Genomic DNA, 22,663 nt, shown 5'->3' with positions numbered 1-22,663 from the left:
AGCTAACAGCGCAACAACACAAGCAACTGCACAAAGACTTGCAGCAGCAGCAGCAAAAAATAACAACAATAATAGCAACAACAACAATAACGTTGCAAGGCAGGTTAATTACACCGAGCAACAGCAGCAGCTGCAGCAACGACTTGCAGCATCGCGTAGCTCGATTGCAGCTGCGCTCATTGCCAACAACATTAAGAACATCAATAACATTAACAGCAGCAAGAAGAAGATTGCCAAGCATGAAGATTTAACAGCGGCGGCGGCAACAACAACAACATCTACTCCAGCAGAGAGCAACGCTGCTGTGAAGAAGAAGAGTGCAACAAGCAACAACAATACTAACGTCAGGTTAAAAGTTAACAGCAATAACAACAATAGCGTGTTAGCCACTGCCAATAATACTAACAACAACAACAACTCCAAAATGTCTAAAACGGCTGCCAGCAAATCAACAACAAGCGCCCAAAGCGAAGCGGCTGCAGCTGCATTCGTTACCGCTGGCACCACAACTACAACCACGCCCACAGCCACGCCCATGCCCGCCACCACAGCAACCACAACAGCAGCAGCGGCAACAACAACAGCCGCAACAACAACTGGCGATGCTGCAACAATGAATGCACCCAAAGCAACATCTTCAACTGCCGGTGCGGCTGCCAAATTTCGTGCTGCAGTTGCCTCAGCGCCCACGACGACGCCCCCAACCAGCAGTAGTAAGAAACCGCGAGCTTACGCCGGCCTTAAGCGTCAGGTTGTGGCAACTGCAACAGCAGCAGCCGCTGCAGCGGCAGCAACACCAACAGCAGCAGCATCAACAACAGCAACTGCATCGAAAACAGTTGTAGGCAAAGATGCTGCGCATTTGAAATTCGCAGCAACATCATTGCTAATGGGCGCCGCTGCCGCTGCTGTCGATGGCAACGCGGGTAACGCTGGTCATCATGGAGCAGCATCAGCGGGCAACACGGCTGTCGCGGTGTTGAAGCAAAAGCTGAAAGATGTGGGCGCCATTTCGCATGCTGCGGCAACAGCAGCAGCTGCCGCAAATCGTTCTGCGCTTTCATCGTCGGCTTCATCGAACTCATCGCCGTTGTCATCGAATCCTGGCTTGGTGGGTGCAATATCATCGGCGTTGCAGAACATGATTACCACAGATACAGATACTGATACCGAATACTATCCGCAGCCTGTCACCACAGATCTTTCCGAATCTGAGGAGGAATCCGTCTCAGAGGTGAGTTATCCTTAAATACATTTTATTTTTGCATTACCTTTACGAGGTGAGATAAGTCACATTTTTAATTTAATACCGTGACCCTATATTCTTTTCATTGGAAGAGCTCAAGTTATCAGACAACTCTGAATCATAGTTTTTTTTTAACTGTATTGATTTGTTTAGAGAAGTCAAGAAATCCCAGCTTATATTACTAGCATATCTTTAAAAGCGAATTGTTGCATAATCACACTCTTTTTTTCATGGAATTGTGTATTTGTATTTATTTATTATCAAATTTTATCATTTCAGTCTGCTTCGTATTAAATTATTGTTAACTGTTTACTCTATCGATTTGTTTTGAAGAAATACAGTCTAGAAGAAATCCCAATCCTCTTTTGCCTTCGCACATTCATTCTGGGAGTCATATATCTTTTTTTATTGATTTATTGACTTGCAATCTCATAGATAGAACTTTGTGTGTGTTTGTGATTTCACTTGAATGTCATTTCAATTCTTTAGATAGTTCTTATTTTAGATAAGATATTAAGTGATTCGTTTGCATGCGAATCATTCTTTGTTGCATCGCTGCTTGTTTATCAGACGATAAAAAACAGCTGGTTTTTAGTCTAGCGATTTATAGCGTATTTATAGAACGCACCATTACAAGTACCACTGTGTGTGTTATATTTATATATTTGTGTGTGCTGCATTTACAATGTATTTTCTAGGCCGCTTTACAGGTGTGCATTAAGTTTTAATACCAAGATAAATTAGCTGGAATCAATATTAAAAATACCCGTTATTCATAGATTTTTCCTGTGAATTAGACTCCAGTACACAGTCAAAGTCGAGAGAGCGTGCTTAAAAAACCAAAACCCGTTTCGAGCAGCAGCAATTCGTTTATTTTCATATGTGTTAGTGTGTGTGTGCCGCAAGCATTTTTCTTTTGCTCTGTGATGTGAATTACATTTGTATGTACATAAATCAGCTGTGCAGCTGTTGTGCTCTTGGTGTGTGTGCATGTGTGTAAATATTTCTTTGTCTGGCGTTTCGTGGATGTAGCACATACATACATATGTTTGTACGTGTGAGCACTGTCTACTCAACAAATCAAAGGTCATTAGCCAATTCTTCTTTCGTTGTTTCATTTTGTTTTTGGGATATTTAAGAAATTTAACTCATCATCGCCCCCATCATCATCATCGTCAACATGCGTTTAATTAACCATAAAAAGGGTTAAGACACATTTCATTAATGAAAATACATACATACATTTACAAAAAAAAGAAAAGACGAGAACAACGAAAATATTGGCATTTAGAATGTGCCGCATTGTTGTTTGCAGGTTAAATTTACGCTAGTGTGCTTTGCTGTGGTCTGGCAACGCCGGACGCCCTCGCTGTTGTTTGCCGTTCGTTTCGAGTGAAATCGTGTGTGAAGCGCAAATGCGCAAAAGTACAAAAGCAAATGAAAAAAGAGAGATACAACAAATAACAATAATAATAAAAAAAAAATACATATACTATATACAAAATTCATGGTAAAACATTTTGAAGTAGGGTGTAATGACCTGAGCAAACGCCATAATTGCAATACCTACTATGTAAAGGTCAATTTATCAGTCAGTTCTTTTTTTTTTGGGTGTAGCATGCATGCATTTATGATTTGCACAAATACTCGCTCACACACATACATGCATGCATGCTCACAATGCCCATAACGAGAAAAATGACCAACGAAAGAGACAAAATCGCACGCACGAATAACAAGAAAAAAATCATGTTGTGGCGGCGGCGTCGATTGAACTCGTTTGAATTTCGTTCTGTCTTTTTCTCTCACAAATACGAATACTTGTTAATGTAAATGTATGTGTACATAAGATTATCTGCATTTTTCTTTTCATTCATCAAAGCTCAAAAGCATTCAATAAATATTTGGCCTCATATTGATAACTACTCGCAAAACGAAAAAGTAAAAAAAAACGCAACGTTTGAAATTTCTACAAACAAAATGACACAGACACACACATCCAGCATTCACATCTTTTAAATGTTGTGTTGCCACCGTGTGATACATTCGATACATTGATACACACATGTACATAAATAAATTTGTACATATGTATGTTATGTACATATGCATACATCTGAAGCGCTATCATCGCTGTGCAAGCGAGTTGTGGCATGACTCATGCGATTCTTAAAATTCCAAAGAAACCGTTTCGTTTTTCTCTTTGACTTGCGAATTTGTAATAAAAAACCAGCAGACGGCCAAACACCGCACGCACTCACACACACGTAAATACCAGCATGCTTGCATGCATTTGTGTGAGTAAGTGTATATGTGTGTGTGTGTGTCTTGGTTTCGAAATAAAATTAAAATGGAATGGTAATGAATGAAAGCAAAAAGCAAACAGGTAACAATAAGTTGTCGTTTTTTTGGCTGATTGCTGTTTGTTGTTGTTATTATGTTGCCATTTTGGAAATTATCTGGCAACTTTGTTTTGATTATTATAAGTGAGAAATAAATAAACTGTTAGTCCAAGGTATATTGTGTATTTTGTTTAAAACAAAACACAGTAGGCTGTTAATATTGGCACAATCTATGATTTTTGACAATTACTAAAAAAAAATCAAATTACAAAAAATTCCTGTTCTTATTGCTTTTAACATCGGACTCGGACAACTACGTGCCAGTCAATAATGGTTAAATCGCCTCTTATTGATTGTTTAATTTGTGCGTCGATTAAAGAATTGCTGCGGCGTGTGTTATCCTTAATGGACTTTGTGTTGCAATCGTTTTTCCACGTAATCAACATGTGTTTTTCTTCCGTGAGATATAGTATAACCTTTTTCTTTATTTTTGTTTGTTTTCAAATTAAATTAGTGAAATTAGATGTTTACCATACATCCAATATAAGCTTTATTAGCTTCAGTTATTTTTATGATTTTTCTTACGTTTCTCTTTATTTGTAGATCCTATTGGCATTCTTGTGTTTAAGGCCAGATCTCTTGGTAAGTTACGCGTTATAAGTGCCTTAAAAAACAAAAACAATTAAATTGAAGCGCAACAAATACAAGTATGCCAACAAATGTTTGGCGACTATGTTTAAATTCTTTATGATATCTTTCTACTTACCAAACTAAACCAACAAAATTTAACTAAAATGCAAACGCTCCGTAGGTTAAAATCAACAGATTGTTCGGAAGTTTGTTTTTTTTTTTTGTTGTATGCACTTTTATTAAAGTTTAGAGTTAACTTAATAGTTAAAAGAATACCCAACAGCAAAACAAAATGGGATATTGTTTAATATATAATAAAATAATAATAGTCTCCAACTACTACTTGGATTATGTAACCACACAAAACATCACAATTGCTGGCCTTAGACAACAAGAATGTGCTCTTTAATATTGCTCAACTGTTTTTTATTAGTTTTTTCCATCTTTAATACGATTTCCAGAACATTTTTCATGTACTCACCTCTTAACCGACGAGCACGAATACCTTATTACTTAAATTTAAATTTTAAAATCGACGATTAATACGAAATTAATTAAAACAAATATTTATGTATGTTTGCAGGACGATATACAAGAGTCTGATCCCGATAGTTGTCCTCATGAGGAGGGAGAAGTTCGTGAAGATGAAGACGAAACGGAAGAAGACTCCGAGGACTCGGATGAATCTGAAGGCGATGACGAGGAAGAAGATGAAGAGATCGGTAAGTCATTGTTTACACTAAACCAAAACCAAATTTATTTTAAAATCTCTTTTTATTGAAATAGATGTTCTGCAAGATAACGACGCAGATGATGAGGATATAGACGATGAGGATGACGACGAGGATGCGCCAGAGGTTAAGAACTTCCTGCACGAGCATAACAACAAACGCTCGAGTAATCTCACCGCATTGCTGGAGGCTGCCGCCAATGAGAAAGCACCTGTACTGCGGCATGCCACCCACGCAATCGATGAAACCAAGCAGGCGCTTACCAAAATGCGTTGTGCCAACAGTCCGCGAGATAAGAAGTGAGTAATAACCGAGTTGTGATCGATCGAATTGATCCTATTTGGGACATTGAACGAATTGATTTATTTATTTTTATAATGTTTCCCTATTCAATTCACAGCAGCGGTTTCTCGCGTAGCCTTGCCAATGCCTGTGCAGACAACGATGTTAATACGGTCAAACGGTTGCTGTGCAAGGGCAACTTGAACGATGCCGCTGCCTCAACGGATGAAGGCGAGTCGTTATTATCAATGGCTTGTTCTGCAGGCTACTATGAGCTGGCACAGGTATGTATTTCTTCCAAAATGCGGCAATTTTCTCTTGTGGTGTATGAGAACAGCCGAGGCAATCTATCGGCTGCAAAATCTTGGAAAATTAATACGAGAGAGAAAGAATAAAATCAAATCCTTCCATAGTTTGAATTATCTCCTGAAATCAATTTGAAAAAATATTGTCAAGAAACTTTTATCAATGGCGAGGTAAAGAGCACCATGTAATGGTAGCAAATCGACTTCTTAGTAGCTGCATTAAAAAATGTGTTTAGTTTATGTATCGTAGTAGAGATAATGTCTTGATTTGCCCATTTTGAAGACGCCACACGATATCGAAATTTGAATGTCCACTTTTGTCCACTTTCCACATTTCACCTGTGGAATTCACATACGATAGTTATTTTTATTAATAAATTATCTATCGATAAGTAGAAAACTTATAAATATAAAAATGTATAATAATAATCTGAGTCGCTATCGCAAATTCGAGGTCCATCCACTTTTCATGTATATAGTTTATATAAACTGTAAACATATTTGCTCACAAATGAAACAGTAACAGTAAAATTATGTGAACACAGTGGAAAAGGGGAAATTATGATCGAAAGTGCATCCTACACTGAGTGTAACATCGATAAGTTTGAATTAGTATCGATAAGCAATATACCTCATTCAACATAAACACGACTCTCCGCTATTCTCGTCTCATATTGTTTGTCAAATATTTTGTGACATTTGTGTTTCGTTTTCTTTTTTCTCGAATAAAGGTTTTGTTGGCAATGTCTGCAGCACAGGTTGAAGACAAGGGACAAAAAGATTCGACGCCATTAATGGAAGCTGCTTCTGCGGGACATTTGGACATTGTGAAACTTCTGCTTAGCCACAATGCCGATGTTAATGCACACTGTGCCACTGGCAACACACCCCTCATGTTTGCATGCGCGGGTGGGCAGGTGGATGTGGTTAAGGTCCTGTTAAAGCATGGCGCTAATGTTGAGGAGCAAAATGAGAACGGTCATACACCGCTGATGGAGGCCGCATCCGCCGGTCATGTGGAAGTGGCCAAGGTTAGTATCGAGTCATGGACAGTAAATTTAGCATTGACAAGTGATTAGAATCCGAGATTTGATTGCAACTGTCTTTAGTGACGAGAATCGAGTTAATGATTTCGTTATTAGAAAGCCAGTTCACGTGATTTAGTTTGATCTTATCTGATGTATAGAATGTATAAACTACTCTCACATTTTAATCCGTTGATTAATCTAATGTTAAATGTCTCTCTCATAGGTACTTCTTGAACATGGAGCCGGAATAAACACCCATTCAAATGAGTTTAAGGAGAGTGCTTTGACATTGGCCTGCTACAAGGGCCACTTGGATATGGTCCGTTTCCTGCTCCAAGCCGGCGCTGATCAGGAGCACAAAACCGACGAGATGCACACGGCTCTCATGGAGGCTTCAATGGACGGCCATGTCGAAGTGGCGCGATTACTGCTGGACTCTGGAGCTCAAGTAAATATGCCGACTGATTCATTTGAATCGCCGCTTACATTGGCAGCCTGCGGTGGTCACGTTGAGTTGGCCACTTTGCTCATCGAGCGCGGCGCGAATATTGAGGAGGTGAACGATGAAGGCTACACGCCCCTCATGGAGGCGGCTCGCGAGGGACATGAGGAAATGGTGGCACTGCTGCTTAGCAAGGGCGCTAACATTAATGCCACTACCGAAGAGACACAGGAAACTGCACTCACTCTGGCCTGCTGTGGTGGATTCAGCGAGGTGGCTGCTTTTTTGATAAATGGCGGCGCCAATTTGGAGCTGGGCGCGTCAACGCCGTTAATGGAAGCGTCGCAAGAGGGCCACACCGATCTGGTGCGCTTCCTGTTACAGAACAAAGCCAATGTGCATGCGGAGACACAAACCGGAGACACGGCGCTGACGCATGCCTGTGAGAATGGTCATACCGATGCGGCTGGTGTGCTGTTGTCGTATTGCGCTGAGCTGGAGCACGAGTCAGAGGGTGGACGTACGCCTCTGATGAAGGCTTGTCGTGCCGGCCACTTGTGCACCGTAAAGTTCCTCATCCAGAAGGGCGCAAATGTGAACAAGCAGACGACCAGCAATGATCACACTCCGCTCTCGTTGGCCTGCGCTGGTGGCCATCAGTCGGTGGTGGAGTTGTTGCTTAAGAACAACGCGGATCCATTTCACAAGCTCAAGGATAACAGCACGATGCTCATCGAGGCCTCTAAAGGCGGCCACACACGTGTTGTGGAACTGCTCTTTCGCTATCCGCATATCTCACCCACAGAACTTGCTGCCGGAGCGAATGCTCAGTCTGCCAATGCACAGACGGCCAATCAGATGCGTCTGATTACCACGCAGCAGCAAAAGATACTGCAGCAACAGTTGCAGCATCAACTACAGCAGCTGAATGCACCGCCTGGCCTGCACGAGTTGTCGGAGGCGGCACGTGCCAACAATCAGCAACTGTTCCATCAGCAGCAATTCAGTGGCAATTCTCCCAACAATATTGTCGCTCTGGGCACAGGTGATTTCCTGGATGCTGGTGAGTTGCAGCTAACCGCAGCCTCTGCTGCGGCCAGCAGTGATGCCGGTGTAACCGATGAATATGTGTCGACGGTTGGTGGTGTTGGAGGTGGTGGAATTGATCTGACCACGCTGAGCGCACAACAACAGGAGGGCCTTATTGCCAAATCGCGTCTGTTTCATCTGCAACCTGGTTTTGAGCAACAGCAGCAAGCAACACTGCCGCCATCTGGGGCACAATTGGTGCCTTGCAAGCATTATGACCTGGATATGGAGCACATTAACTCGCTAACGCCACCGCAAAAGGCTCCACCAGCACCACCTGTTCTTTTCCACACTGTTTGCCAGCAACCCGTGCTTCAACAGCAACAACAGCAGCAGCAACAGAAGATGCACCAACAGCAGGCAAAGCTCAAGGGCGTCGGTTCTCGTAAAAATCGCCAGCTAATCAACGATCTGCAAGCCATTGATTTACCATTGGATGCGATTGATTTGCCGCTAGAGCAGCATTCCGAGCAAATCCGCTCACAGCCATTAGGCGAGGATGATAAGCAACAACAGCAGCAACAGCAGTTTGCCTGTGCTGGTGAGGAAGGGCATTCGCAGAGACGCCGTGGCTTCGATGTATCTAGCGATGGCAGCGAGCTAACGCTGGAAGTCACTCCGAAAGGTTTGTAAAAAGATTTGTGGAGATTTATAGAGGAGTGTATTTAATAATTTCACTATTATCTCTTAAAGGTGTCGTTGTCAGCGATATCAATCCGAGTACATCTAATGCTACAGAGAACGGCTCTCAAGTTCCAACGGTGAGTTTAAGCATTTTTTTATTTTGTACACATTTCTAAATTTGTCTCATATTTTGAATGTGCAGCGCAATACGAGCGGCTCTAGCACCATCACCCACTCCTCGGAAGTGCTGCAGAGTACTGCCATTAGCGATCGACCCAAGGTGAAGGCCAGCAACAAGAACAATCGCAAGCAGGCAGCCGCTGCACAAGCAGCAGCTGCCCAAGCAGCAGCTGCGGCAGCAACAGCAGCAGCGGCAGCCGCCTCAACAGCGGTAGCACAGCAGGCTCAATTGTTACCCATGCAGCAGAATCCCATGGTCTCCATCTACAACAACTTGGTAAGTTCATCTACATAGGTATTTTCAAATTATAATTAAAGTTAATCTGGAAAATGTATTTCATTGAATAGCAACTGCAGCAGCAACAGGAGTTACAGTTACAGCAGCAAATGCAGCAGACCCAGCTACAGCTCCAACAACATCTGCAATTGCATCATCATCAGCACGCCGCCTCTGTTGTGGATTACTCCAATTCGCCAGCCTCGCCAATGGCATCACCCACTGGCGGCAGCAGCAGTAGCTTTACGGAGCAACAGCAACCGTCTCTGGATGGCGCTGGCAATGAATTGCTTCAGCATAAGAATGTCATGGATGACTTTCGCGGGCTACTTGAGACAGCTGTTAATGACTCGAGAGGCGGTCATTCCACGCTGGCTTGCTTCAGTGACCAAATGGCCAAGGCACCGAGGCTAAAGTTCTTGCAGGATGGTTGGCAAATGCACAATTTATTCGGCGGCGAGCAACCCAAATCGCCCACTGAGACACCGCCCGAAATGGAGGAGACCATCATGTCACCAACCATGGAACGCGTCGACACTCGGGCTGAAATGAAGAATCTTGCCACACTTTGCTCTGCTGCTGCTATGGCGGCGGCCGTGACATCGGGCACAGCTGAGATCGAGAGCGACGAAGGCGAGGAAGAAGGTGATGAGGGCGAAGAGAACACGCTGCCACCAGAACCCATTGACTTGACAGACACCATCATCGAGGAGGAGGAAGTAGAGGACGATGAGGATGATGATGAGGAGCAGGACACTCAGAGTGGCGAGATCGGGAAAATTACATACGAGGACGATGATGCCGATGCTGATGTTGATTACATCGACGAAGACGAAGGCGGCGACGATGATGATGAAGTCGATGAAGACTTTTTCTTGGACGTCAATGTCGCCGTTGGTGATCAGAGTGACAACAACTCGAAAACTGGAGCTGCTCTACCACCGAAACAGCGTAAAATATCAACTCGACTGGAGAATCTAATACTAACAAAGCCAGATGTGTTGACCCAGTCACTGTGTGATTATCGTCAAGATTTACCCAACTCGGAGCTGATGCACATGCTGCCAATAAAGGCTGCGGCCGCCAACAATAAGACATTAAACGATCTGTTGCAACAGCAATTAGCTGCAGCTGTACACGCCAAGGCTCACAGCCAGCAACAACAACAGGAGTCGGAGCAATGTGGTAAGCTACAAATGAGAGACATATATTTGATCAACTGTTTTTACAAATGAATTGCACATCTACAGATGATGCGGCGACAGTGCCTGCAGCTGGAGAGCTGTATGGCTTGGAGCACTTCCCCAATGATGGCACTCATTATGATATAACAGGCATCGATGACATTTTCCAGGTAATTTATGATGATAATTGTTAGTTATTTACCTTATAACAATATATATATATATTTAATTTGTAGGAACTGGCCAGCAATCTACATTACCCCGAACTGGCAGAGTTTAGCCTCAATCAAATGTGCAAGGGTAGATTCACCGGTCATTGGGCGCAGTCATCTGGCAAATGGGCCGGCCAAGAACAGTTGTTGGCAGTGGCAGCGGCGCAGCATTCGCAGGCAATACTAAATGTCGGCGATGCATCAGCAGACGCACAACAGCGTCAGCCGAATCTCGTGCTCCTGGATTATCCTATGCAATCACAACAGCGTTTACTCGATCCTGAGGAGCTTCAGCACATGCAGGTAAGCACACAGAATATTATATTTGAAAACTTTTATAAATTAAACGCAATTTTGATTTGTTTAACAGCACCAGCAAACCCCGGTTGCATTACTGCCGTTCTCTGCCGACAATGGCGCCGCTGTTGTCACCGCACAGCAGCAGCAATCACAACTTCATCCAGCACTGCCCAACAGCGCCGAGTTTCAGTTACAGCATCAGCAACAGCAAATGTCGTTGGAGAGTGATCCAGAGTTGAAACAGCAATTGCAACAACTGCAGCAGTTGCAGCAACAGCAGCAGCATTCGAATGCGCGCATTATCAAAACTGTTGCTGCAGCAGCGGGTCAACAGCAACCACAACAGCCAACCACCAACTTTGTGTACAACGTGGAGAGCGGCGACAAGAATACGCCCCCAGTGCAGTTGCTCTTTCAACTGCCACCTGCCATGTCGCAACAGCAGCAACAACAACAACAGCAGCAGTTGGGCGATAATGCAGCCGATCAGCAACATCAACAACTGCCACAAACTGACTCGCAGCAACCACCAATGTTTCAGCACCGCGCAGAGCGACTACTTCAGCAGCAACAGCAGCAGCGACCACCCACTCAAAGCGAATTGGAGCAGGTGGCGCAAGAGTTGCTGCTGCAGCAGCGGCAGTCACCTGCCGTTGGTCCCGTTGCCGGTGTCCAGGCATTGCCAATGCCTCAGGGCATGAAGCAGAAGCACTTTAACTTGCAAGAACAACTCCTGCTGCATCCGCCACCGCATATGCAGTCATCCACATGCGTACAGCATCAGGTAAGTTTACGACAGCGATTAATGGAGAGACAATTGTGGATTACATAAACATCTTTACAGGTGGCTACGCAGACAATTACTGGCTCCGTATACATACCCCAGCAATACACACAGTTTGCTCCGCAGCAACAGCAGCAACAACAACAACAGCAACAGCAGAATGAACTCTCCAATTGGCCATTGGCCACACCCAATTCATCAGCAGTAACAACTGCAGGCAGCGCAGCGAAATCAATGCCTGGAGGCATTGCTAAGAAGGCAATTGATAAGCAATCTCGAAAGGATAGGCGTTGTTCCGGTTTCCGGCAAACGCCAGCAGGCAGTCAAGGTGAGAAAAATATATATTTATAGTTATAATTATAATTAATAAATGTCTCTGCTTTAACAGTTAATACCAACCAACATCAGCAGCCTGTGGCGGCGGCAACTGCAGCAGCAGCGGCAGCTGCCCAGCAACAACAATTGCAAAATCAACTAGCAGTAGCAGCAGCTGCAGCTGTGGACAAGACAATTGAAATTGATTCGGAAACCGAATCAAATCATGATACAGCCTTGACGTTGGCCTGCGCTGGCGGCCACGAAGAGCTTGTCGAGCTGCTCATTAGTCGAAGTGCTAATATTGAGCATCGCGACAAAAAGGGATTTACGCCTTTGATACTGGCCGCAACAGCTGGTCACGAAAAGGTTGTGGACATTCTGCTCAAGCATCACGCCGAACTGGAGGCGCAATCGGAACGCACCAAGGATACTCCACTATCGTTGGCCTGTTCCGGCGGTCGTTACGAAGTAGTTGAGCTGCTGCTCAGCGTCGGCGCCAACAAGGAACATCGCAATGTCTCCGACTATACACCGCTTAGCCTGGCCGCCAGTGGTGGCTATGTGAACATCATAAAACTGCTGCTTAACCATGGTGCCGAGATCAATTCACGCACTGGCAGCAAATTGGGTATATCACCCTTGATGCTGGCTGCGATGAATGGGCATACGGCTGCGGTGAAACTGCTGCTGGATCAGGGATCCGATATTAATGCACAGATTGAGACGAATCGCAATACTGCATTGACACTCGCTTGTTTCCAGGGACGCCATGAGGTGGTTAGTCTCCTGCTCGATCGTCGTGCCAATGTTGAGCATCGTGCCAAGACCGGTCTGACGCCGTTAATGGAAGCTGCATCTGGCGGTTACATCGAAGTTGGCCGAGTGCTGCTCGACAAAGGTGCAGACGTGAATGCAGCTCCTGTGCCGACGTCCAGGGATACGGCTTTGACCATTGCTGCCGACAAGGGCCATCAAAAGTTTGTGGAATTGCTCTTGTCACGCGGGGCAAGTGTTGAGGTGAAAAACAAGAAGGGCAACTCACCGCTCTGGCTGGCCGCACATGGTGGTCATTTGAGTGTCGTGGAATTGTTGTACAATCACAATGCCGACATCGATTCACAGGACAATCGTCGTGTCTCCTGCCTTATGGCCGCCTATCGCAAAGGTCACACCAAAATTGTCAAATGGATGGTGCAGTATGTGTCACAATTTCCCTCGGATCAGGAGATGATCCGTTTCATTGGCACCATCAGCGATAAGGAGTTGATTGAAAAATGCTACGATTGTATGAAAATTCTGCGCTCCGCCAAAGAAGCACAGGCAGTCAAGGCCAATAAGAATGCGTCCATATTGTTGGAGGAGCTCGATTTGGAGCGCACACGCGAGGAAAGCCGCAAAGCAGCCGCTGCACGTCGTCGAGAGCGCAAGAAAAAAAAGAAAATGGAAAAGAAGGAGGAGAAACGGCGACAGCAGCAGGTCAGTAACGGACCCGACGATGATCAGCAGGGCGATGATGATGATGGCAGCGACAACGACAAGGATGATGACAGCGACAAGGATGACGATGATGAGGAAGCGCCACCTGCACGTGAAGAGGGCGACTCTGGCATCGATCAGGGTTCTTGCTCTAGCGGTGATACCAAAGCCGCGCGTGCCTCATCAAATCAGCAAGATAATGTGAATGCTGGAGGTCCTGCATCCGCCAAGAAAACCAAAAAGCAACAACAGCAGCAGAAAAACAAAGCGCAGCAGCAGCAACAAAACTCTTCCTCAGCCAGCGAAGCAGTGGCCGCATCAGCAGTCACACAACAGCCCACGGCAGCCAAGCCACTAACTCAGTCTGGCGCCATGGTGAAGAAGAGTGCTGCCACTGAAAGCGCTAAACTGCCGTCCAGCGCTACGCAGCAATCGGTTGGTCAACAGCTGAAGCGTCAGACGGAAGGCAAGCGGGATGAGGCACTGCCAGCAACAGCTGCAGCCGTTCCATCAACTGCCATCAGCAATAACAAGAAATCAAGCAAGGAAACAGCCAACAAGCGAGAGAAGGAGAATCTGGCACCCAAGGAATCAATGCCAGCGCCCAAGCCGCAGACACCAGCATCAGCTACTAAACTACAGCCGGTCAGCAATGAATCTGTCAGCAACATTGCCACACGCAAGGAGACCAGCAAGACTGGCAGCTCCACGGCATCCGCGCAAGCCAAACGCAGCGAAGTTGATGGCTGGAAGGAGGTTGTGCGTAAGAGCAGCACTCAGCAGACGACCGTTGTTAATACATCAACCGGTGTGCCAACGTTGGGCGCAGGTGCAAGCAGCACAAATGTGACACCTAACAACTCGACAACAAGTGTGAGCAGCAGCAGCGGTGGCCATCAACATCCACAGTCGGTCAGCAGCTCCAGTTCAAGCTCGTTAGTAACATCCGCCCCAGAGATGACATGCAAGAAGGTGCAGGTGCCGGTGAATGCCATTTCTCGTGTTATTGGACGCGCTGGCAGCAACATCAATGCGATACGCGCCACAACTGGCGCCCACATTGAGGTGGAGAAACAGGGCAAGAATCAGTCGGAGCGCAGCATTACCATCAAGGGCCTAACCGATGCCACCAAGCAGGCACACATGCTCATTTTGTCGCTGATCAAGGATCCCGATGTGGACATATTGCAGATGCTGCCTCGCATCAACAGCAGCATCAAAGCTGGCGCAACGGGTGCTGTAACTACAGCAGGCGCAGTCACTGGTGCTGCGGCGCCTATGACAGTCGGTACGTGGGATAATCGTACAGCTGCCGTAAATGCCTCAGTCTCATCGACAGTGGGCAATTATTCATCGGCAGCCTCGACAACTTCCACGTCGTCGAGTTCATCGGCCAGCTCAACGCCTGCCGTGGCATACAGCAATGCGACAGCGCACAATGCAAAGCAGCAACAACAGCAGCAGCAACAGCAGGTGGCGACCTCCAGCAGCAGCAAGACATCCAGTGGACGTGGTGGTGGTGGAAGTGGTGCCTCGAAATCAAATGCCGCCGGCGGCAAAGCATCCAGCTCAACGCGTGGCCAGAGCAGCCGGGCGTACACTGGACAGCAACAGCAGTCGACACGCACAGTAGCCCCCACATCGAATGGTCCTGCAACGACTCAAGTGGCCAAATCAAAGCCGGACAGTGCCACTTTGCTCAAATCCTCTGCTACGTTTGCCAGTCAAAAGACCTCTGCAACCGCAGCAGCCACAGCACAGAGCAAGGCGCCGCAGAGCTTTGGCATGAAGGCGTCGCCAGCTGTTACCCAATCTCCCAAGAAACTGGAGACTCCTGTTGGCATTGGAGCGACAGGTGGACGCAGCAGTGGTGGCGTTGTGGTGGCACCATTTGGACGTGGTAAACCCGTTGGCGGTGCAGCTGTCAACGTTTCTCAGCTGGGCAGCTCTAGCAACAACAGCAGCGGTAGCAGTAACATCAACAACAATATAAACAGTAACAATACATTGGCTGGACCAATTGGCACATTCAACGTGGCCGATGTGGCCGCCGTGAATGCAGCTGCCGCGGCTGCTGCGGTCAACAGCAACATCGTCAACAACAACAACAATAGTAACAGCAACAGCATTGGAAAGCCACGTGCAGTGACGCCCATCGCTCCGCCCAGTAAGCGCGCCAGTTCGCCAATACAACAGAATCAACAACAGCAGCAGCAGCAACAACAGCAGCAACAACAACAGCAGCAACAGCAACATTTGCAGCAGCAGCAACACCAATTACAACAGCAGCAGCAACCGCAGCAACAGCAACAGCCATCGTTGCAACCGAATAGCATTGCATTGAATGCCTTGAGCGATCTGATGGCTGCCGATTGCTTCAGTACCCAACTGGCCGCCAAACTCTCCTACTGTCTCTTTAGCGACTATCAGCAATCACAGTGGGGCAAACCTGTTATCGATGGTAACGCCGCTGCGGGCGGTGCTGGCTCTGGTTTGAGTGCCGGTGGTGGAGTTAATGCAATGGTTGGTGATGTATTGCCACAGGCTGATGCCTCGAAAGCGCCAGGCTACAATCGCAATATACTCAGCTCACCCGTTGGCAGCTCAAAGGCCTCATCGAATCACTCAACATCGCCGCCCGTTGGCAATGCTGCCGTTGCCATGCAACAACAGCAGCAGCAAAATCAGGGCAACAGCCAACAGGCGCTTAACATTATCACCAGTGGAGCGGGAGGAGTCAACACTACGGCGGCCAGGTCACCGCTGGTAACAGAAGCAGCTGGTGGCAATGGCATTGGTAATGCTGCAGCCGGCGTAGTGTCTGTAAATGGAACACAGGGTCATGTTGTCGATGGCAATAATGTGGCGTCGGCGCACTCGCCGGGCGTCATCAAGCCACCAACGGCTCCCATACAACGACCTCCGCATGCAATGCACTTGGGCGCACCAGAGCCAGCGGCCAACAACAACTTTGAGTCGGCGGCCGCAGCAATGAATCTGCAGCGTTTGCTCTATGATAAGGGCGGACCACAGCAACAACAACAGCAGCAACAGCCGCCGCTCAATTATCCATTGCCAGCAACAATGCCTTACATGGTGGATGGTATGATGCGCATGAATTCGCGACCTTCGGTATTCCCTCAGGTCAATAACAAGTCGCAGCAGCAACAGCAGCCACCAAGTGGAAATCCAGCGCAATCTGCTCAGCAGCAGTCCAATATGTTTGCGAATCAAGCAAGGCCGCGACAACAACCCATCGGCGGAGCCGCAGCTGTTGCCCAACAGCGCTGGTATGGTGGCGCACTGGAGTATCCGACATATAGTGGGCGAGATACACTACATCTCGAAAATGGCGGAGGCTTGGCGGGCCTGAGCTCACCATCTGCCATGTCACCGAACCATGATGACATTCGCAAGATGCCGCGACCCATTGGTACCGAGCGTGCCGCCTCTTGGAAGTACAACTTTAATGTAGGCGCCTCGGCGCTCAACTTGGATGATACACTGGGCAGCGGTATGCCACCATGGGCCCATGAGCCAAAGGCGCAGCCGCCAGGCCTGCAGCAGCAACCACAACAACCGCCAAACTGGCTGAAGCAACAGCACTTCAGGCCCTACAACAATGGCCCCTATCCGCAACAGCACGAACCAATGAATGTAAGTATTCAAAACGTACGTTGAAGTGTAACTTACTAAATGATTCATTTTTGTTGAACAGATGCCAATGGATTACCATAATATGCAGCAGCAGGCACCACCACCGCCACCGCAGCAGCAACAACAGCAGCATATTAATCCGATGCCACCATCATATAACTTTCAGCACTTTGTTGGCGCGCATGGCGTCTCCGATGTGACAGCGCATTTGCCCGACAAAGTGGAGATGTGGGAACACCACGACAAACACGTGAGTAAAATACAATCTTATAGTTGCATTAATTATCCTCGCTAATATGCTCGCATTTTAATTCTATATTTAGCAGCCATGGGCAAATTACACTACAAATTGGTCGAATTGATGCTCTTATGAGCAACAAGCAACAGCAGCGGCTACAACAACAGCAGCAGCTGCAGCGACGGTGGCGGCGGCAACAGTTGCCGGTGAATGGCAGGCAGCTTGGTATACAGGAGAAGATTAGATTACAGACAGAACAGCAAGGACAAGACGTAGCCAATTCAGAAATGGAGTACATAGCGAACATAGTAATCGGGCAAAGACGCTGGAAAACTGAAAATGCCAATTCATTAACTTGATTGTTTTCAACGGCTGCTCACAGAAACAGATATACAGACACAGGCTCACAAACACCACCACATTCGCCTCTTACACACCCACACCATACAGGCGTATCTAATTCAACAAAAAACAATGCAAACGGCAACATAAATCTTCATCAACCAACTCTCAAATGCAGCGAAATAACTAAAAGAAACCTTGGTCTTGTTCATAATTAGTTCAACATTCTAAGTTTTTTCTTTCGTTGGGCAACTATTTAAATTTACAGGTAACTTGAAATTTGGTCAAGAATATAGTTGAGAAAATGAACAAGCCCAAACACACACACATACAAACACACACGCATACATACGCCCACACACTTGCATAAACAGTTACACTAAACCGAAGACAGAAATCATGGAAAAAATATATATTATTTATTTTAATTGTAATTTAAATAATTTGATATTCCTTGAAGTAAAGAAAACATGTATAAATTATTATTTTGTGTGAAGTCATCAAACGAAGCTGTAATCGATCGAAAAAACTAAGTTAAAAGAAATTGCAAAACGAAATCGAAATCTGAAGGAAGCTAAAGAGGAAACACACGTATAATTTTAAGCTAGAACTCAGTCTTATGAATGGAAAGATTAAAGTGAAATTAGCGAAAGCTAAAAACATTAAAACAAAAAGAAAACACTAAACAGATTATATATATATATATACACACACATATATTCATATTTAATATTAATAAAAATGCAACAACATGAATGTCGAAACAACAACTGTATACACAATATGTATGTAGGCGCGCACTTTCTCCCCCGGAGCTCTCTCACTCTCTTTGACTTTCTCTTCTTGGGAGAAGGCGATAGGTGACTGGCGACGAACATGCAATACTATTAAATCTAGCTAGAACGACAAGCTAATACAGCTGCCTCTACAAATGCAAACGCAAACGACAAATGCTTGCTATGACAACGTGAACAAGAACAGCAACCGCGACAACAGCCACAACCACAATACAATTACAAACAACAACAGCAATGAAAACCCTAACAAGAAATTACTTAAATACTACTACTTATATAGTACATACACACACAAGCTTAACATTAAAAATACACTAATACTGTTAAACGTTTGAGCAAAATCTACCCAAAACAAAAGCGAAGCGAAAAAGCATTGAACTTTACTTACGTATTTAGCTAAGAACAAATTAAACACACACACACAAAACTAACACAAAAAAAAAAAAAGAAAACATAATTAGAAACTTTTTTACGTTTGTCATGATTTTGTAATTTGTCTGATCTTTAGTTCTTCTCCACTTACATAGGGAACGGATACTAAAAATGTAGCTAGTAGAAATTTAAATTGCTTAATTAACTTAAAATGTAAAACAAGCATACAACATTAAATTGTCGACTAACGTTTTAATATTCCATTTAATAACAAAAAAAAAAAAAAAACAAAAGTACACTTGAAATGCATAGACGATGAAAACAAAAAACAAAACGAAAAGTAAATGATTAAACGGCTTGCCAACTTTTACTGCTTATCCGACACTACGCGTAGGACGTCTTAGAGATAGAGCACAACAATACATAGCATAGAACGTGTTTCCAAATACATAAATATACAAAATACAACAACAACAACAAATGAAAAATGAAACAAATATGTAAAAACACTTGATAAATCAGATGAGCGCTGCGCCGCAAACTGGCCAAGCGGCGCCGACCTCCAATTGAAGAACTAGAGGCATAGATGGATTGCTTTGTAAAATGAATGAAAGAAAACAAACGAATATAAACAAATGAATATTTACATAAAATATTTGCGCTACATGGCCTACACTTGCATAAAACAAAAGCAAAAAGTAAAATGATATGAACTTTAACAGCGTTAAAGCATAACTAATGTTTAAGAGTATGAAAAAGAAAAACAAAACGATTATACTTTTTTTTTTGCCTGTTTGGTTTGTTTGTTTCAAACATTGTTTTAGCTGCAAGCAAATTATGTAATGAAAGCAAAATGAGAGCGAAGGATTCGTTAAAATTATTTAAAAAAAAAAAATGTCACACAATTTACAAACACACAACACCCACACTTACACGTACCCCAACATACAACATGCCAGACGGACGAATCATATAAAACTAAACAAAAAACGAAACAGAATAATGAAAATTAAAAATTACACAAAATGATAATGAAGTTATAATAGCTGCTTGTGCAGAATAACAGCCGTTATTAAGATGTTGATGCATCCTTAATCAACAGATGAGCATAATATAGATTTTTTTTCATGCGAAAAAAATAAAATTCATAGATTTATTAATTTAAAAATTAAATTACACAAAAAGTACTTCACATATGAACGGAAGTATGCATGCGTAAAACAAAAAATAAACTAAAAAAAAAACAAAAATAAAAGAAAAGAAACTACATACATATATAATATACATACATACTATACGGATTATTATTACTCTTATAATTATTATTATTGTATTGAAGGAAAAATATAAGAACATTAAACAGCATAAATAAAAAGAAATACAAAAAACTTTGTTTGTGACCATTTATTAAGACTCTTGGGAGAAGGAATTACAATATCATATTATTGTTAAGCTATGCTTATCTTTAAACAAATGGCTCAATGTTGAACTCAACAACTGAACAGGGCGTGGTCAACTCGAAAGCCTGCAACACACTGGGATGCAACACGCCAATCCTTCCAATGACGGCCGAATTATACATGACATTGGCGCAACGTCCCGGGAAGTAGCTAGGATCTATAAGGGATCAATGTAAAAATAAGAAATCTGCATAATCTATGTGTCTTGGATTTTCCCACACTTACCCTCGGTTGCCTCCAAATAGTAACCTTGCTCAGCATTCCCAGTTTTCCAGGGCACAGACAGCAATTGCATGACACGATCTAGCAGGCCGTGCACTACCTCAAATCCTGCGGTTTTATTGCAATTGACTGCACATAGGCGACGTTCGTTGCGTGCGCCAACTTCAGAGTTCTCGGCGACCACAACAACGTCGCTAATCTCAAAGAGTTTTAATGGCAGCGGCATCTTGCGATTAGCGACCAAGGTCTTGAGCAGACCCGGCAACAATGTGGTGCGCACCACTTGAAATTCAAGCGTTTTGGGATTTCCAATATGCACAGCAGGTAACGCTTCAATGTCTTTGTTCAGTTTGCGTGCAATATCATCGCGGGAACACAACGTAAAGGTCAGAGCTTCGGTGAAGCCCGCCTGAGCTACCTGTTCACGCAGCTGCTCGGTGAGTTTGTTGAGTGGAAATTGCTTGGCGATTTGCATGAAGGCCGGCAAGGATTTCTTGATATTGTTATAGCCAAAGGCAATGGCAATATCCTCATAGATGTCGCAAGCATGGATAACATCATGACGAGTTGGTGGAATCTTTACAATTAGCTTATCGTCATCCTTAGCATCCACTTTTGCCTCCAGATACATGCGAGTCAGCATATCCGCCAACTTGGTGGCTGGTTCATCAATGCCAATATAAGCATTCGCACGTTTCACCGACACCTGCTCCTCGCGTACAGCCAATTCCGGATAGGAGACAGTGGTGCCGTCTGGTTGCACAACATTGCACGGTTCAACGCTGAACTTTTGGCTGCAGTGCTCGGAGAAAAGGCAGACAATGGTGTCCAGGACCACCTTGGCCTTAGTTAAGTCCGTCGCCGTGCATTCGATGAACACATTTTTGGTTTTAAGCGAGATCTTTGAGTGATCTCCATTGATGATGGGCGGCAGCGACAGAACCACACGATTCGCATCATAGATCACCGGATAGACGGGCGAATCACGAATGATGGGCAAATATTGTTTGAGCTGAGCGTGTGTGGCATAGAAGTCCATCAGTTGGGCGCCATTCAGCTCTTGCGTCTGGTTAAGCGGTGCAAATTTGATTTGTTCCGGTGCCAAAGCTTCGTAGCTAAATGGTCCCTGCAACGTGTCCAAATCGTGAGTGCCAATGGCAACCAGCGTGCGCTTGCGGCAAATGTTCTGGTGCAATTTATCCTGCAGATCAATGAAGCTGTTGTAAGAGTCCGGCGTGAAAGTCACATTACGCAACACAGCAGCCACAGCGTGTGGTCGAATTTGAGCCGTGGAAGGCTGAATTTTAAGCACTTGACGCTCTCTTGGTTCCACAAACTCAAATTTGGGTGGCTTAACTCTGCAAAAGAGTTTCTTTAATTTAAATCCTATTAATAAGTGTTTTGAAACGCACTTACTTGCCCTGAAAGACTTGCAGTCCCGTCACCAAGCCTTCTAAACATAGCAAATCGTAACGATTGGCAGGAATATCAATCCTATAGATGATTTCTTCGCTGGCATTCGCTGCTGCAGCAACATCTCCCTGCTCTTTGGTGAGCATTTGCTTCTCAGTTGTCTGTAATAATAGAGTAATTAAGCTTATTTTATCTTTTAAAAGTACTTGTGTTACCTACCACTTCATCCAGTTCCAGGCCAAAGGCAAAGCACAGCTCTTGAAACTCGTCATCGGCTAAGGAAAGGGACAAACATTAGAGACATTAATCCACGTGGACGTGTGCCGGCAAACTTACTGTATTTTTTGCCCAGGGCATCAAATAGCAAATCACGTTTAACTCCAATTGTCGGCATTGTGCAGCTTGGTTTTAGCGATGAAAAACTCTGGTAATGCGAATATATTTAACTTTTTCTAAAGAAATAGTTAAATGTGTGTTTTGTTGTTCATCGATCACAGTGTGTACACACTTAATTTTTTTTGCCAATTAACATGCAGCTATGTTAACATTAACATTTGCTGGACGTTTGGCTACCAATCGAACGGTGATTTTAAAAATACACATTAAATTAAATTTGTTGTTCTCCTTTTTTATAATTTATAATATGGAATCAACTTTATAAAAGAGTTCTTGCAAGAAAGAGAACTAATGCAACTTAAATTCAAATTAAACC

The 22,663-nt window shown here is 44.5% G+C and overlaps 2 protein-coding genes across 13 annotated transcripts; one reads left to right on the top strand and one right to left on the bottom strand.

Moving 5' to 3' along the window:
• The first annotated feature begins 424 nt into the window (after positions 1–424).
• On the top strand, positions 425–19,817 carry LOC117576828 (ankyrin repeat and KH domain-containing protein mask). 12 transcript variants are annotated; one of them, XM_052007874.1, is made up of 19 exons: positions 425–1,111; positions 1,187–1,234; positions 4,192–4,230; positions 4,802–4,940; positions 5,005–5,248; positions 5,350–5,515; positions 5,645–5,707; positions 6,268–6,567; positions 6,788–8,720; positions 8,789–8,856; positions 8,922–9,176; positions 9,248–10,361; positions 10,427–10,530; positions 10,597–10,875; positions 10,943–11,656; positions 11,717–11,984; positions 12,045–17,107; positions 17,169–17,357; positions 17,431–19,817. In XM_052007874.1, exons 1-19 carry the CDS (start codon positions 425–427, stop codon positions 17,467–17,469), a joined length of 11,712 nt encoding a protein of 3,903 aa, XP_051863834.1. In that variant the 3' UTR covers positions 17,470–19,817. The 12 variants fall into 12 exon arrangements, with proteins under 12 accessions (XP_051863834.1, XP_051863836.1, XP_051863830.1 ...); XM_052007876.1 differs by lacking the exon at positions 4,192–4,230; XM_052007870.1 differs by having other exon boundaries at positions 425–1,234; positions 5,353–5,515.
• A 428-nt stretch (positions 19,818–20,245) lies between these two features.
• On the bottom strand, positions 20,246–22,470 carry LOC117576810 (phenylalanine--tRNA ligase beta subunit). Its single transcript, XM_034261877.2, has 5 exons — positions 22,288–22,470; positions 22,171–22,226; positions 21,955–22,112; positions 20,542–21,896; positions 20,246–20,473 (listed from the first exon to the last, which is right to left on the bottom strand). The coding sequence occupies exons 1-5, from the start codon at positions 22,343–22,345 to the stop codon at positions 20,322–20,324; spliced, it is 1,779 nt and encodes a 592-aa protein (XP_034117768.1). The 5' UTR covers positions 22,346–22,470; the 3' UTR covers positions 20,246–20,321.
• Positions 22,471–22,663: the final 193 nt, after the last annotated feature.

This window comes from Drosophila albomicans, chromosome 2R (assembly GCF_009650485.2).
Source record: "Drosophila albomicans strain 15112-1751.03 chromosome 2R, ASM965048v2, whole genome shotgun sequence".
In the NCBI taxonomy this organism is placed as follows: Eukaryota; Metazoa; Arthropoda; class Insecta; order Diptera; family Drosophilidae; genus Drosophila; species Drosophila albomicans.
The sequence above is the reverse complement of the archived record's forward strand: the minus strand, read 5'-3'. Positions and strand labels throughout refer to the sequence as shown.